The sequence below is a fragment of the Erinaceus europaeus genome, chromosome 4 (assembly GCF_950295315.1).
Source record: "Erinaceus europaeus chromosome 4, mEriEur2.1, whole genome shotgun sequence".
Taxonomy (NCBI): domain Eukaryota; kingdom Metazoa; phylum Chordata; class Mammalia; order Eulipotyphla; family Erinaceidae; genus Erinaceus; species Erinaceus europaeus.
The window spans coordinates 152,735,362-152,751,845 of record NC_080165.1 but is presented as its reverse complement, the minus strand read 5'-3'; the positions used below and the strand labels follow the sequence as shown (position 1 = coordinate 152,751,845).

The following is a 16,484-nucleotide window of genomic DNA, read 5'->3' as shown; positions in this document are numbered from 1 at the left end:
GCTGAGAGGTATTTGCATTTTCGGAGGAAGAGAGGGGGAGTAGGTGGCATGAGGGTTCTGCAAAGAGACTCTCACGCCTGAGTCCCAGTTTCAGTCCCCTGCAACACCACCATGAACCAGAGCTGAGCAGGGCTCTGGTTACAGAAGGGCACTTTCAGATGAATGCTGGTAAGCACAGGACAGCTACACTGGACAGGCCATGTCACACAGTACCAAGCAAGAATGCAAACTGCCCGGTGGGGGATTTGTGAGGACTAAATGAGGAGGATCCCACTCTGGGGCTACAGGTGCCCAAAGGCGTCCGTGCACAGAGCGGCAGGCACCCCGCACAGTGTGCTGCTCTGTGCGTGGGAGACGTGCCCGGGGCGGCCGTGTGGCATGAGTGAGCTTCACGGTGGCGTCCTTGCTTGCTTCTTTTGCAGGTCTTGGATGTGAGCAGAGCAGGCAAGGAAGAAGTGTTCCACGGGCCCACGCTCCCCTTTGCTTCCAACGGGGTAGCGGCATGCTTCCTCCCTGCCCCCTGCTTCACGTGCCCGAACCTCCAGACGCTTCAAGAGCCTCTGCACAGGATCGGCACCACCTGAAAAGCCAGCGTCCTCTCTAACCATGAACATCATGAACAGAAAAGAAAAAAGACCTGACTTTTGGGTGTTGCGTAGGAAAGACTCAGCGTTTCATGCTTCCTTGTTTTATGTCATCTATTCAGATAAACATTAGCAAAAAAAAAAAAAAGTTGTTTTCTAAGAGACATTACTGAGGCCTCCCGCCAGCCTCCCCACCCTGTCAGCCAGCGTAACCTGTGGGACTTTTACTCTGCTGGAGGTCAGTGCCAACGCGGTGGTCCATTATCTTTCCGTGGGTCTAGAATTTTCTTTGCTGTTTAGTGTCGGGCTAGTGTGGGGGTGCCTCTTCCCCGGGGGCTGGAGAGAACTCGGCCAGACTCAGCCTGGGCTGCTACTCCCAGCGACGCGGGAGACAGATGACTCAGGACCAAGCTCACAGTGGTAGCAATCCAAATCTTTATTCGTGCGGGAGCCCCGCGTCGGGTGTGAGTGCAGCGGGCTAAGCCACGTGGAGCCAGGCAACCGCAATGGCAGGCTTCCGCCTCCTGGTCTGCACGCCTGACCTCCTCGGGGTGTCGTCGGGAAGCGTGAGAGAGAGAAACCAGAGACAGAAGTGGCTTTTATGATACCAGAAGTGGGAGGGGCTGGAAATGACAGGGGTTTTCCTAGCAACCGTTGCCAGGGACCCAGTTGGCGAGGAGTCAGCAATACTCTGAGGGGACCTAGGAAGGAGACCCCCTCCTCAGTCACATGCAAGACAAAGCAGAAGACTGGTATGTAGATAATAATACTAGCATGGAAATAGGGTGGCTTGTGGGCCCTGCCAATCTTGACCACATCTGCACAATTTCCTGACAGTTTAGGACAATGTGAGTATGGCAATTATTTCACAAGGACTGCCATCAATGGCACTTTTAAAAAAGTCTTGGTATAATCCCCTACACTACTTACAACTAGGTCTCTAATTTTTCTTTAAGAGTTGAACATTCTGCAATTCCACTCAATAGACTGAGCATTATGACATCATAAATTTTAAATGCCGTATTTTATTTAAGGTAATAAGAATAATAAAAGTACACTGCAGCAGCGTTTGGGGTATCCAGATTTTCTTTTTCTTTTTTCCCTCCAGGTTTATTTATATTATCGGTGCCGGCAGTAGGAATCCACTGTTCCTGGTGGCTGTTTTTTCCCATTTTATTGGCTGGACAGAGAGAAATTAAGAGAGGAAGGGAGAGAGACGGGGGAGAGAGAAAGAGACACTTGCAGACCTGCTTCACCGCTTGAGGCTTGCCCCCCGCAGGTGGGGAGCCGGGCCTTGAACCTGGATCCTTGCTCTTACACTGTATGTGCTTAACCAGGTGCACCACCACCCAGCCTCCAGATACCCAGATTTTATACCTTGTTTTCCATGACTGACCTTGACAAGGAGCTTGACAAGGAGCTTGCATCACCTACTGATGTTAAGTGAGGCCACGTGACTGGGCCGGGCTGCTGGGTGGGCAAGTTTAGTAGTCCAGGTGTGGGGCTCATTAAGCTCTGTGCGGAGCAAAAACAAAACCAAAAAAAAAAAAACCACACACTACTGATTTTAAAAGAAGGCAACTGTTGACTTTTACACTTTTTAGTGTAAAAATACTGTGATAATTAGACAAATGCACTGAAGTGCTTTGCCTAGGAATTCCCCCACCCCCAATTATTAGGTATTTTCCTGTCCTTGCAAGCTTGTAACTGAATAGGAAGGTTATTTATTTATTTATTTATTTATTTAATTTTACCAGAGCTGATGGTGGTGTAGGTGATTGAACCTGGGACTTTGGAGCCCCAGGCATGAGAATCTCTTTGCATAGCCATTATGCTGTCTACCCCCATCCAGAAAGGTTATTTTTTTAAGTTAAAAAAAAAACAACAACAACTAGGAAATGGAATTTGGTAAATTTGCTATGAGATAAATGATTCTGATGAACATAGAAAAAGGTGTACTCTGTTGGAAAAAGGGAGCCTGTCCAAGCCAAAGTTTCCTAAATTTGTGAAAATCCTTGCCTGAAATAATAAATAACTTATTTAAAATCAATTAGTGAAAAATGACATTTTAAAGCTAAAAATAACTTAGATGTACTAATTATGGTACCATAAAGTGCTCTGACATAGACATGAACCGAGAATCGACAGTCAACAGTTTTAAGTTTTCCACTTTGTTAAAGGTCATGCTGAGCTCGAGCTCTGGCGAGACCCCCCACACATATTTTATTACTGCGACTTTAATAATGCATATGGCTTTTTTAGGCTAGCTTTTTGGATTTGCTTCCTATAACAAAATATAAAAAATAATAAAGTCTGTAATAACATCAGGACATAAATTCAACAAGTGCAACTTGAGTTTTTCCCTTTCCCTAATCTTGTTAGGACTTCGATCACCTTTATTAAAAGAACATTACATAGACTTCCCTTGGTAAATTCTCATCGCTCAGCAACACTTGTCTTACAGGACTACTATTAGTAATTCAGAGATAAAAATGAGGAAGAAAGAACTTTTTATCTTAAGTTCATTTACTTCACACAGTATTACAAGATATCTAAGACACTAAAATTTAAATGTATCTATCCAGCTGCAGATATAAACTTAAGGTTATTTTGATTAAGGAGCAGGAAGGGACATCGGGATGAAGGGTATATTTAAAAATACCAGCTTTAGTGTAGACCAAACTCTCCTAATAGTATTTCTACAGTTCTGCAAGGCAAAAATACCAATAACTGATGAATTAATTATTCATCAATGACAGGGTTTTTTTTTTAAGTGCTATAAATCATCTTAAGGAAGTTTATAAAATAATTATTCTAGGTCAAAAAAATGAATTATAACATGAGAAATCTTTCTTAAGGACTTAAGGAAAGACTGTTCCAGGTTTACTAAACTTCCTAGTCCATATGACTTTTCTCTCCAGTTGTCTTACCTTATAAAGCTATTAAAATATATTTGTAATCACAGATCCTGTGTCCTGTGTATGAAAGGGAAATACTCTAAAAATAAACTTGTCTGACTAATCATGAAAGGCAACCTCAACTGGTCTTGATTCTTTCTCTGCAGATTTCAAAGTCTTCCTTTAACTCAGGTCAGTGTATACTAGCAGATATACTTTCCTCCTCAGTGAGTGTTAATTTGTCGTTTGTTTATATTTCAGAAACAAGCTTGAGTATTCTAAAACGTCCCATAGTTTTTGGAGACATTCTTTATCATCACAGCCAAGTAGTAGCTTCCAAAGTACAAAATCCCTTCCTAATTAAAAATTTTTTTTAATTTCTTTTTTTGGGAATTAATGTTTTACATTCAACAGTAAATACAATAGTTTGTACATGCATAACATTCCCCAGTTTCCTATAGAACAATACAACCCCCACTAGGTCCTCTGTCATCCTTCTTGGACCTGTATTCTCCCCACCCACCCACCCTTAATATTTTTTTTATCTTTATTCCCTTTTGTTGCCCTAGTTGTTTTATTGGTGTAGTTATTATTTTTGTCATTGTTGTTGGGTAGGACAGAGAGAAATGGACAGAGGAGGAGAAGACAGAGAGGGGGAGAGAAAGACAGATACCTGCAGACCTCAACTTGGATCAACAACGGTAGAGAATGTTCCATCCTCTGAAGGGAGGATGGACAACGTACTCTATGCTACACCTGAGGAAGATGGGTCCTGATATTGGGGCAGCTTGGAACGTTCCTGCTCATGACCACAGAATGGTCCTAGTTTTATAAGCTTCCCAATATAACATATAATGGAATCAAAACCCAAACCTTTTGTCTTACTAAGTATATGAGAGAACATGAAATTTTGCTAGCTTCCCAAACCAGGTGTTCTGAACAAAGCAGGCCACTTGAATTGGCACTATCTACACACTCCATGGGCAAATTATTTTAAATGCCAACAGGACAGGCAGAAAATCAGTTTTTGAAAAATGTAAGATTTGTATAAGAAGCCAACTAATGGTTTACAGAGGATTGACCTTTTGGTTGGGCTTCTCTGATGTCTGTCTACCCTCTCTCCTTGGAGTACAAGTAATGAACCGTCAACATTTAAGCTCTAGGGAAGGTAGATTTCCTGCTGTCTTGTCTGTAACAGGCTCGTCAGATTTCTGGGGAACATCCTTGCGCGGGGTCTTGCGCTTTGTGCCATGTGCGTTTAACTGAGTGCACGCACCACTGCCTGGCCTCCATAAAACATTAGTTGACAAAGGCAAAGTAGTCTCAAAGATTCGTGGTCTGGGGGGTGGTGCAGTGCAGAAAGCACTGGACTCTCAATCATGAGGTCCCGAGTTCAATCCCCGGCAGCACATGTACCAGTGATCTGGTTCTCTACCTATTTTCTTCATGAATACATAAAATCTTAAAAAAAAAAAAAGTCAAAGACTCAGGAAGGTAGATAGAAATGGGTTCATGTAATTCATTAAGAAACTAGTTAGCTTTAAATATTTGTGACAGGTGGTGTGGGTAGCATCCCCAGTACCCTGGGGAAAAAAAATTAAAATCCTTCGGGCATGGGCAGAGAGCATAATGGTTATGCAAAGAGACTCTCATGCCTGAGGCTCCAAAAGTCCCAGGTTCAACCCCCCACCCTTGTTAAAACAACAAACTATGATGAAGCATGGAAGAGTACTTCTGGATACTGAGCACACACACAGAGTATAACAATTTACACATGGTATCTTTATACAGACGTTCAGCAACAGTTAAAAATGTTTAAGAAGAAAATGCATGAGGGCTAGGCGGAGACAGAAGTCTCTGGGCCCCGGAGAGAGCAGTAGCTGTGGCAGAGCAGATGGTCACACCTGGGGCACCAGACACACAGACCACGGCCAGTGCCTTCACGAGGCAGAGCTCAGCGCTGCTTTGGCTTTAAGAAAAACATTCTTAGTCCACCTGCATGTTAGCTCTTAGGCTCAGGCAAATATTGCAGAAGGCATGGGCCTCTTGGAACATACTTAAAACAGACTTACGAGCTTCTTCCCAAATGAAGATGCCTAATTTCACCTGCTCAATTCCTGTTTATTGAACAGTCTGTTCTGCTTTATATCTTACCGACTTTCAGCGTGTCGGGAAATTGTGAGGAGCCTCACAAAGCACCCTGCATTCCTGATATTATGGCCTATCTACATAATCATCGTTTTGCCTGAAAGATCCCCATCCATTCCATTCCTTTGATCTGTCTTCTTTCTACCCTCCAGACCCTCCCTGCCTGCAGGGTATTACTAATCCTACCAGTTAAAACTCTACCATGACAGTTGCTAAGGAAGTTTCCACCTTCCCAGATCCCTTGTGCTTTTCTTTGCCCCTTTCCTAGCCGTTTCCTTTTCCGACTTGCCACTTCCGGGTCTGCCTCTTAAAAGCCTTGGCTCTCTGATTAATAAGGATATTGCATTACCTCATGCCACATTTGGTTCCTGAGTCATCTCCCTCATGTCGCTGAGTGAGTAGCAGCTCAGGCTGGCTCCGGTTGCATTCTCTCCAACCCAGAGAGTATGTGCCCAGGAAGAGGCACCCCCATGGTAGCCCAGCACAGCCAAGTTGCAGATGCTACCATGAAGCCATCCTGACCTTCCTGGGCAGACGGCCTCACCCGTGTGTCCTGCAGCCTCCCCTCCCCAGAGCCCTCCCCCACTAGGGACAGACAGACACAGGCTGGGGGTGTGGATCCACCTGCCAACACCCATGTCCAGCAGAGAAGCAATGACAGAAGCCAGAGCTCCCACCTTCTGCTCCCCATAAAGAATTTTGGTCCAGACTCCCAGAGGGATAAAGAACAGGGAAGCTTCCAATGGAGGGGACGGGACACGGTACTCTGGTGGTGGGAACTGTGTGGAATTCTACCCGTTATCTTAATCTTGTTCATCATTATTAAATCACTAATTAAAAAAAAATTTGAGTTTAAAAAAATTTTTTAAAAATATTTATTGGATAGAGACAACTGGAAATTGAGAGGGAAGTGGATGATGGGGAGAGAGACAGACACCTGCAGCCCTGCTTCACCAATCACAAAGCTTCCCCCATGCAGGTGGGGTCCAGGGGCTCGAACCTGGGTCCTTGCACCCTGTGATATGTGTGCTCAACTAGGTGTGCCACCACCTGGCCTCGTCTTTTTTTTTTTTTTTTTCCTTTTTTTCTGCCAGGGCTACTGCTGGGGGCTCTATACCTTCAAGACTCCACAGTCCTCGCCAGACTTTTTTTTTTTTTAAAGACAGCGGCAAAGAGGGAGGGAGGCAGCACAGCCCTGCTTCTCTACCTCTGAAGATCCCTCTCAGAAGTGGATGCTGTGTGGGGGCTGCAGGGCTCCACCCTGGCTTCTCGAACTTGCTTTGTACCAGGCAAGGTGTCCCATGGTCCCCTAAACATTAAGCTATAAAACTCTTCAAATGAAAGTCCACTCAAAGCTGAGTGATTTGGTACAGAGGTTATACTCCCATGTTTTTCTCTCAGTCGCGGAACTCTAAGTATTAAATAAACTTTAAATGATAGACACATCTGAAGTCTAATAACATCCTTTGACTCCCGTTTCATCACCCCCTCCTCCCACACTCCACCTGGCATTTTACGGAGATTTTTTGGCTGGATTACCCATGGATTCAAAATGTCTGTTTTGCCTCCCTGCTTACATGTGTTTGAAGATTAGGTTTCTGTGGAAAGCGTGGTATTAAAGCCAGACAACTGAAATGAGGTTGAGAGTTTGGAATTAGCACGGCTGACAGGCAGAAGCAGCAGCTAAGAGTCTTGAGGTGAGTTTTGGGGAATTGTTTTTTCAAAGGTAGAGGCAGAAGAAAATCTTTTGACGGGAGGGGTTGAATGTCAGATTACCAACAGTAAGAGGTAATTGGAAGTCTTGAGGGGAAGAATAGCAAGAGGAAAATGGTTTTTTTTTTTCCCCCAGGGTTATCACTAGGATTCAGTGCCTGCACTATGAATCCACTGCTCCTGCAGTCACTTTTTCTATTTTATTTATTTTTTAATATTTATTCCCTTTTGTTGCCCTTGTACTTTTTCTATTTTATTGGACAGGACAGAGAGAAATTGAGAGGGGAAGGGAGATAGAGGTAGCGAAAGTCACCTGCAGACCTGCTTCACCACTTGTAAAACTTCTACCCTGCAGGTGGGGAGCCAGGGGCTGAAACCCAGATCCTTGTGCTTATTACTGTGTGTGCTCAACCAGGAGTGTCAGAACTTAAGCCAGCCCTCCCCTGCTCTGCTCCATCCTCCACTGCTGACACTATGGCCTGTTTACATAATCATTGTTTTGCCTGAAAGATCCCCACCTTTGATCTATCTTCTGGGACCGCCCTGCCTGCAGGGTATTAACCCACTGGTTAAAACCTTCGCTACAGCTGCTCAGGGAGTTTCTACCATAGCCTTTCCTCCACCCCCATTTCTAGCCATTTCCTTTTCCGACCTGCCACTTCCGGTTCTAAATATATAAAAGCGTTGTCTCTGATCAATGAAGAGACATTGTGGTCCCGCTCTGCCACGAGTTCCTGGTCTCTCTGACGCGTCGCTGAGTAAGGTTGGCTCCGGTCGAGTTCTCGCCAACCCAGAGAGCACATGCCCCCGAAGAAACACCCTCACGCTAGCCCAGCACGGGAGTACCACTGCCCGGCCCCTGAGAACAGTGTTTTTTGAACAATAATGTTAGAACTGTCTTAAAGATAAATCGCAGAAAGGAAAATCAGAGGTAAGGAGACTATAACGAACAATAGAATAAAGTTTGGATGCAGGGGATGGCAAAAAAAGAAAAAAAAAGGTGGAAAGAAAAAGAAAGCCAAGATCCCATGGTCCACTGAAAACCAGAGCAGAGAACAATGAGGAATGAGGCCAGAGAGCTGGGTCACAGCGCAGGGCCCTGCCTGCCATGCGTGGTCCAGGTGGGCATCCTTGTGGAGTGCGGCGGCGGCAGGGGAGGGAGGGCCTCGCTCCCTGTGTCTCCCTCGTGTCAGAATGCAGAAGCCAGCACGGAGAGGGAGCCTGCACCCGCCCAGAGACAGCCAGCTTTGAACTCCAGAGGCATTTCTGTTCTCTTGTCCAGCCCTGGGGAAGTGAGTGCACCGTCTAGGTAAAACACGGAGGCAGGAGGGAGGTGGGCAAGGGGACACGTTCTCTCGACATTTCGGGAGAATCCATCCAGAGAAGCTCTAAGAGAAAACAGATGTGAGGGCCATCAGCTATCAGCTCACTACTAAAACACGGATGCAGAGCTGGCGGAGGCTGGATGTCGCCGCTGGGACAAGGCGCGACAAAGGCGCTTTGAGAATGCTGTGTACACAGGCAGGAGTAGTGCCACCGAGGACAGGAACGCACCAGAACTCAGAGACAGGAGACTCAGGACTGAGGATGCACCAAGACAGCTGTGGCTTACATTACCAAGGCAGAATACTCAGGGCCAAATGGAAATTAGGGAGCAGGGAGAAGTGACCCCAAGCCTGGGGATGAAAAAAGGCAAAACTGAGGAGTCAACACACATTTTTAGAGAGAAAAAAAAACAATCATAAAATTTTTGTTTTTCTTCATTGAAGAAAAAGTTGAGGACCCAGGAGGAGACCCAGTGTGAACTCTTGGCTCGCCGCCTGCAAGGCGGGTGCTTCACAAGCAGGCCTGCAGGTGTCTATCTCCCCTACCTCTCTCTCTATCCAATTAAAAAAAGTTGCCAGGAGCAGTGGATTTGTAGTGTCGGCACTGAAATCCAGCGATAACCCTGGAGGCAAAAACCATTTAAAAAAATATTTTATTTAATTTTTGAGAGAGCTGCAGACAGAGACACAGAGAGAAGCTGCTTAGCTATGGCTTATGGCGGTATGGGGGATTGAACCTGGGACTTTGAAGACTCAAGTCTGTTTGCATAACCGTTATGCTGTCTGTCGGGAAGTTGGGAGCATGTGGTGGAGCTTGGCAGGGCTTGACTGGAGGGGACATCCATCCTCTCTCCGCCCCCAAAGCACCCTACATTCCATGCTACTAAAGGCCGGTGGCTTTATTTACATATCAATCTCCTGCCTTGTCTTACAAATGACTAAAGGCCTCCTTCCTATGCCCCGCAGGGTGTTGCTAATCCTGCTAGTTGAATCCCCAGCAACTGTTGCTAGGGGCCCCCACCATTTCCAGCCCCTCCCACTTATGGTATTGCCAAGCCACTTCTGTCTCTGTTTGCTGTGTCCCACCCTGGAGGAGGGCGGCTCGCATGAATAAAGATTGATACTGCCTTGCTGCCTCAATCTTGGTTCCTGGGTCATCTCTCTCTCCCGCGACGCTAGCCCGACAGCTATCCCCATCCCCAAATTTATTTTCTGAAAGAAAAAAAAGAGGTTGAACCCCACCAGTGTGTCCTGGAGCTCTGATTCCCCAGTAACCTGTCCCACCTGCCAACGCCCATGTTCAGCGGGGAAGCAATGACAGAAGCCAGACCTTCCACCTTCTGCATCCCACAATGACCCTGGGTCCATGCTCCCAGAGGGATAAAGAACAGGAAAGACGTCAGGGGAGGGGATGGGATACGGAGTTCTGGTGGTAGGAACTGTGTGGAGTTGTACCCCTCTCATCCTATGGTTTCATCAGTATTTCCTTTTTATAAATAAAATTTTAAAAAAGGGGAAAAATGCTTTTAAAAAAAAAAGGTTGAACTTTGCCACAAAAAGCATGTTCATGTATGTCTAGCGACAGCCTTTCGCTACTGCTGCTGGCTAAGTGTGGACTTCAGTCATTCCCAGCCTCTGCAGACAGACAGACAGACACTAACGCATGCTTCCCTAGCAGCTTTTCCTGCTGGCTAAGTGTGGACTTCAGTCATTCCCAGCCTCTGCAGACAGACAGACAGACACTAACGCATGTTTCCCTAGCAGCTTTTCCTGCTGCTAAGTGTGGACTTCAGTCATTCCCAGCCTCTGCAGACAGACAGACAGACACTAACGCATGCTTCCCTAGCAGCTTTTCCTGCTGCTAAGTGTGGACTTCAGTCATTCCCAGCCTCTGCAGACAGACAGACAGACACTAACGCATGCTTCCCTAGCAGCTTTTCCTGCTGCTAAGTGTGGACTTCAGTCATTCCCAGCCTCTGCAGACAGACAGACAGACACTAACGCATGCTTCCCTAGCAGCTTTTCCTGCTGCTAAGTGTGGACTTCAGTCATTCCCAGCCTCTGCAGACAGACAGACAGACACTAACGCATGCTTCCCTAGCAGCTTTCCAACCATTATTCATTTCCCTTGGGGAAACATTATATATATCTTCTTTAATGACATCACCTTAAATAAATAAAACCACCATTGCTAAAGCTTGCAAAATAATACATAATTAGCTTAAAAAGTCACTATCATAATGCAAGGAGTATCAGTACTCTATAAAGTAACCACAGAGCGGCCTATGTTCATTCCACCCAGCTGACCTTAGGGGAAAACAGCAGATTCTCCTCTGGACTTCATGGGATCTGTGCAGGAGGAGATGGCTAACGCCAGCTGCCTCTTAGCAGCAGTTCACTCCATAGATGCTTCTTCAGCCAGAAAGCAGTAGAGATGTTGTCTTGAAGGAACAGAACAGAATGGAGCAGAGCACCCAACTGAAAATAACCAATCAATTCAAAATAAGCAAATAGGACGTGAGAAAGGTAGAGAATACAGGCCAGTCCATTCAGAGCCCAGCGTCAGAAAAAGAGAGGAGGAGAGGAGGAGTGGCCTTCCCCTTTGCTTCCGTACAGCATCTCGGACATGGGGGGGGATTCCGCCTGCGATCACGTGGTCCGGCCCTGCCAAGGCCACTGCAGGCAGGCTCAACGTTCAATAACCCTTAGGAGGCACCTCCCTCATCATAACATTAGGGGCTAATTTTGGGCTGATATTTATTATTATTTTTTTTATGGACCATGAAGATATAAGTACCCACATGGCTCCTGGCTGAAAAAAGTCTCTCTATCCCTGATGTAATTGCTGCAGACAGACCATGGGTCTCTAAGTATCTTCACGTCACCATACTGACTCTTCTGAGAACACTGGGAGACAGAATAAGGCTTATTAGCTCTTATTCTTTTCTTCTATGAAGAGATGAGTGGAGGCTCATAAGAGCTCAGCAATTTTGAAATAAAATGTTCCCCAACTCCACAGCGGACAGACAGGCGGGTGGGCTGCTGCCGCACGTCAGCAAACCAAGGGGACTAGGAGTGTAACCCATCAGCTCACAGCTTTTCGTTCGCAGAATGTAGCCAACCAGCCTGTCTGATTCTTTCTGTCCTCACTGGCACCTTGGCGCCCGGATTGGGCGTGGAATGGACCCAACCCGCCTCCTCCTCGGTTTCACGGGGACCTTGATGACCCAGCACGTGACCCTTGTGCCTGAACACACCGGCGTGGTGCCCCTGTAGCCAGACCCAATGTACCTTTTCCAGAACCACCCTGTGACCAAACCAGGCACAGCACCCAGCTTAAAGGCAGTGTAAGCGGCTTTCCGAGTCAGGCGGGCATCTAGCCTGGCAGGAGTCCGCTAGATTCTGGTGCCATAGTGTCTCTCCCTGCCTCCCCGCGGCCTGGGCCTCAGACTCGCCCTCTGGATCTGCTGCACCTGGAGCTGACACACTCAGAGCTGTTCCACAGATATTCCCGCGACAACTTGATCAAGGTGACAAAGGAGTGCTGGGTTGGAGACCCAGGTTGGTTCACAAGGAGACCGAAGTTGTTGATATCAGGTAATGTTTAGCACAGAAAGCAGACATGGGGCAAAGCCGCTTGGTGAAAGGAATCCAGAAGAGATAAGGACTGAAGAAAAACAGCTACTGAATGAAACTCTGCGGCTTCCTGCAAACACAGTGAAGCAAGGAGGGAAAAGTGTAACAACTGTCTTCCGGATCACATTTCCCAGCTAAACGCAAAGGAGGAGCATGGCCTCTGGAAGCCGTGGATTTATGGTGCAGGCACCAGGCCGGAGAAGAACCCTGGAGACAAAAAAAGAAAAAAAAAAAAAAAGGAAACTTCAAGTGTAAAAGAGGGATATGGAACTCTGGTGGTGGGAACTGCTCCCCTCTTACACCACCATCTTGTCGATCATGATTAAGTCACTAATAATAATACAAAAGAAAACAGAAGATGCTGACGAAAAAGAAGATAAATTGGCAAGGCTCAGCACATTAAAACGTTACTTTGTAATGAACTAAAATGAGCACAAGACGGGAAATCACGTTACGGGGAAAGGCTCATGGATGCGATGATATAACCTGCTCCACAGTCAATAACACTCTCGTTAAAAAAAAAAAAAAAACCTTCAATGTAGTTTAACTAAAACCTTCTCCAAAGCACAGGTCATCTGCCAAGTTCTAAAATGCAACAATAGAATTAACCTTTATTTCCTTAATTACACCCTTCATGTCTACAGGTTTGTGAGGAGGAATGCTAGGGCGTCTTAGTGAGCTGAAACGAGGAGTCAGAACGTGCGTGGCTTTACCAGCTGTACAGAGGATGAAGCACAGAGCGGGTCAGGAGCCATCTTGTTGCAGTCTCTGAATTTCCTCTTGTCCCGCTTGTCCTAGCTGAGACAGAAGCTTGCAGTAGGCTTGCCTGTGTAAGGAAGAAACAAGAAAACAGATATATCTACAACATTTCCGACGCTTTTCCACTAAGTATTCACAAACTAAGCGCGACTCAGTGTTTGCCTACACACACACCAACTCCGAGTCCCCCACAATCTTTAGGACACAGCAACGTCGGCGGGAGTGTTGATGCCTAAGCAGCAGTTTCTCCAGGCAGAGGGCCAGGGAGGCTGCCTGACTAGGAATAGCCGAGCCAACCAGGCAGGGCTGCAAGCCACAAAGAAAGCACATCTTACTGTCAACTGGCCAAGCCCCACAGGGAGGCATGTCTCACTGTCCACTGACCAAACCACACAGGAAGGAACATCTCACTGTCTACTGGCCAAACCCCACAGGGAGGCACGTCTCACTGTCCACTGACCAAACCCCACAGGAAGGAACATCTCACTGTCTACTGGCCAAACCCCACAGGGAGGCACGTCTCACTGTCTACTGGCCAAACCCCACAAGGAGGCATGTCTCACAGTCTAGTGACCAAACCCCACAGGGAGGCACGTCTCACTGTCTACTGGCCAAACCCCACAGGGAGGCACGTCTCACTGTCCACTGACCAAACCCCACAGGAAGGAACATCTCACTGTCTACTGGCCAAACCCCACAGGGAGGCACGTCTCACTGTCTACTGGCCAAACCCCACAAGGAGGCATGTCTCACAGTCTAGTGACCAAACCCCACAGGGAGGCACGTCTCACTGTCCACTGGCCAAACCCCAAAGGGAGGCACGTCTCACTGTCCACTGGCCAAGCCCCACAGGGAGGCACGTCTCACTGTCCACTGGCCAAACCCCACAGGGAGGCACGTCTCACTGTCTACTGGCCAAACCCCACAGGGAGGCACGTCTCACAGTCTACTGACCAAACCCCACAGGGAGGCACGTCTTACTGTCCACTGGCCAAACCCCACAGGGAGGCACGTCTCACTGTCCACTGGCCAAACCCCACAGGGAGGCACGTCTCACTGTCTACTGGCCAAACCCCACAGGGAGGCACGTCTCACTGTCTACTGGCCAAGCCCCACAGGAAGGCACGTCTCACTGTCCACTGGCCAAACCCCACAGGGAGGCACGTCTCACTGTCTACTGGCGAAGCCCCACAGGGAGGCACGTCTCACTGTCTACTGGCCAAACCCCACAGGGAGGCACGTCTCACTGTCCACTGGCCAAGCCCCACAAGGAGGCACGTCTCACTATCCACTGGCCAAACCCCACAGGGAGGCACGTCTCACTGTCCACTGGCCAAACCCCACAGGGAGGCATGTCTCACTGTCTACTGGCCAAACCCCACAGGGAGGCACGTCTCACTGTCCACTGGCCAAACCCCACAGGGAGGCACGTCTCACTGTCCACTGGCCAAACCCCACAGGGAGGCACGTCTCACTGTCTACTGGTCAAGCCCCACAGGAAGGCACGTCTCACTGTCCACTGGCCAAACCCCACAGGGAGGCACGTCTCACTGTGTCTACTGGCCAAGCCCCACAGGAAGGCACGTCTCACAGTCTAGTGACCAAACCCCACAGGGAGGCACGTCTCACTGTCTACTGGCGAAGCCCCACAGGGAGGCACGTCTCACTGTCCACTGGCCAAACCCCACAGGGAGGCACGTCTCACTGTCTACTGGCCAAACCCCACAGGGAGGCACGTCTCACTGTCTACTGGCCAAGCCCCACAGGAAGGCACGTCTCACTGTCTACTGGCCAAACCCCACAGGAAGGCACGTCTCACTGTCCACTGGCCAAACCCCACAGGGAGGCACGTCTCACTGTCCACTGGCCAAACCCCACAGGGAGGCACGTCTCACTGTCCACTGGCCAAACCCCACAGGGAGGCACGTCTCACTGTCCACTGGCCAAACCCCACAGGAAGGCACGTCTCACAGTCTAGTGACCAAACCCCACAGGGAGGCACGTCTCACTGTCCACTGGCCAAACCCCACAGGGAGGCACGTCTCACAGTCTAGTGACCAAACCCCACAGGGAGGCACGTCTCACTGTCCACTGGCCAAACCCCACAGGAAGGCACGTCTCACTGTCCACTGGCCAAGCCCCACAGGGAGGCACGTCTCACTGTCCACTGGCCAAAGCCCACAGGGAGGCACGTCTCACTGTCCACTGGCCAAGCCCCACAGGGAGGCACGTCTCACTGTCCACTGGCCAAACCCCACAGGGAGGCACGTCTCACTGTCTACTGGCCAAACCCCACAGGGAGGCACGTCTCACAGTCTAGTGACCACACCCCACAGGGAGGCACGTCTTACTGTCCACTGGCCAAACCCCACAGGGAGGCACGTATCACTGTCTACTGGCCAAACCCCACAGGGAAGCACATCTCACTGTCCACTGGCCAAACCCCACAGGGAGGCACGTCTCACTGTCCACTGGCCAAGCCCCACAGGGAGGCACGTCTCACTGTCCACTGGCCAAACCCCACAGGGAGGCACGTCTCACTGTCTACTGGCCAAACCCCACAGGAAGGCACGTCTCACTGTCCACTGGCCAAGCCCCACAGGAAGGCACGTCTCACTGTCTACTGGCCAAGCCCCACAGGAAGGCACGTCTCACTGTCCACTGGCCAAACCCCACAGGGAGGCACGTCTCACTGTCTACTGGCCAAGCCCCACAGGAAGGCACGTCTCACTGTCCACTGGCCAAACCCCACAGGAAGGCACGTCTCACTGTCCACTGGCCAAACCCCACAGGGAGGCACGTCTCACTGTCCACTGGCCAAACCCCACAGGGAGGCACGTCTCACTGTCCACTGGCCAAACCCCACAGGGAGGCACGTCTCACTGTCCACTGGCCAAACCCCACAGGAAGGCACGTCTCACAGTCTAGTGACCAAACCCCACAGGGAGGCACGTCTCACTGTCCACTGGCCAAACCCCACAGGGAGGCACGTCTCACTGTCTACTGGCCCAACCCCACAGGGAGGCACGTCTCACTGTCCACTGGCCAAACCCCAAAGGGAGGCACGTCTCACTGTCCACTGGCCAAACCCCACAGGGAGGCACGTCTCACTGTCCACTGGCCAAACCCCACAGGGAGGCACGTCTCACTGTCTACTGGCCAAACCCCACAGGGAGGCACGTCTCACTGTCCACTGGCCAAGCCCCACAGGGAGGCACGTCTCACTGTCCACTGGCCAAACCCCACAGGGAGGCACGTCTCACTGTCTACTGGCCAAACCCCACAGGAAGGCACGTCTCACTGTCCACTGGCCAAACCCCACAGGGAGGCACGTCTCACTGTCCACTGGCCAAACGCCACAGGGAGGCCCGTCTCACTGTCTACTGGCCAAACCCCACAGGAAGGCACATCTCACTGTCCAC

The 16,484-nt window shown here is 49.1% G+C and overlaps 2 protein-coding genes across 9 annotated transcripts in view; one reads left to right on the top strand and one right to left on the bottom strand.

Annotated features, from left to right (window-relative positions):
• KLHL32 (kelch like family member 32) overlaps positions 1-1,009 on the top strand; it is a 218,633-nt gene extending 217,624 nt beyond the window's left edge. For all 7 annotated transcript variants that reach the window (XM_060190744.1, XM_060190743.1, XM_060190742.1 and 4 more), the window contains one exon: positions 423-1,009. In XM_060190744.1, the coding sequence (XP_060046727.1) occupies positions 423-584 (162 nt within the window). In that variant the 3' untranslated portion in view covers positions 585-1,009. The remainder of the gene's footprint in view (positions 1-422) is intronic.
• A 7,695-nt stretch (positions 1,010-8,704) lies between these two features.
• The window catches only part of MMS22L (MMS22 like, DNA repair protein), a 108,230-nt gene continuing 100,450 nt past the window's right edge, over positions 8,705-16,484 (bottom strand). Inside the window, exons 24-25 of one of the 2 annotated variants that reach the window (XM_060190751.1) lie at positions 13,017-13,129; positions 8,705-8,730 (exon numbers count right to left, since the gene is read on the bottom strand). In XM_060190751.1, the coding sequence (XP_060046734.1) occupies positions 13,048-13,129 (82 nt within the window). In that variant the 3' untranslated portion in view covers positions 8,705-8,730; positions 13,017-13,047. Of the gene's footprint in view, positions 8,731-10,813; positions 13,130-16,484 lie in introns of those variants that run through there. The other variant, XR_009549638.1, reaches the window with a different exon arrangement.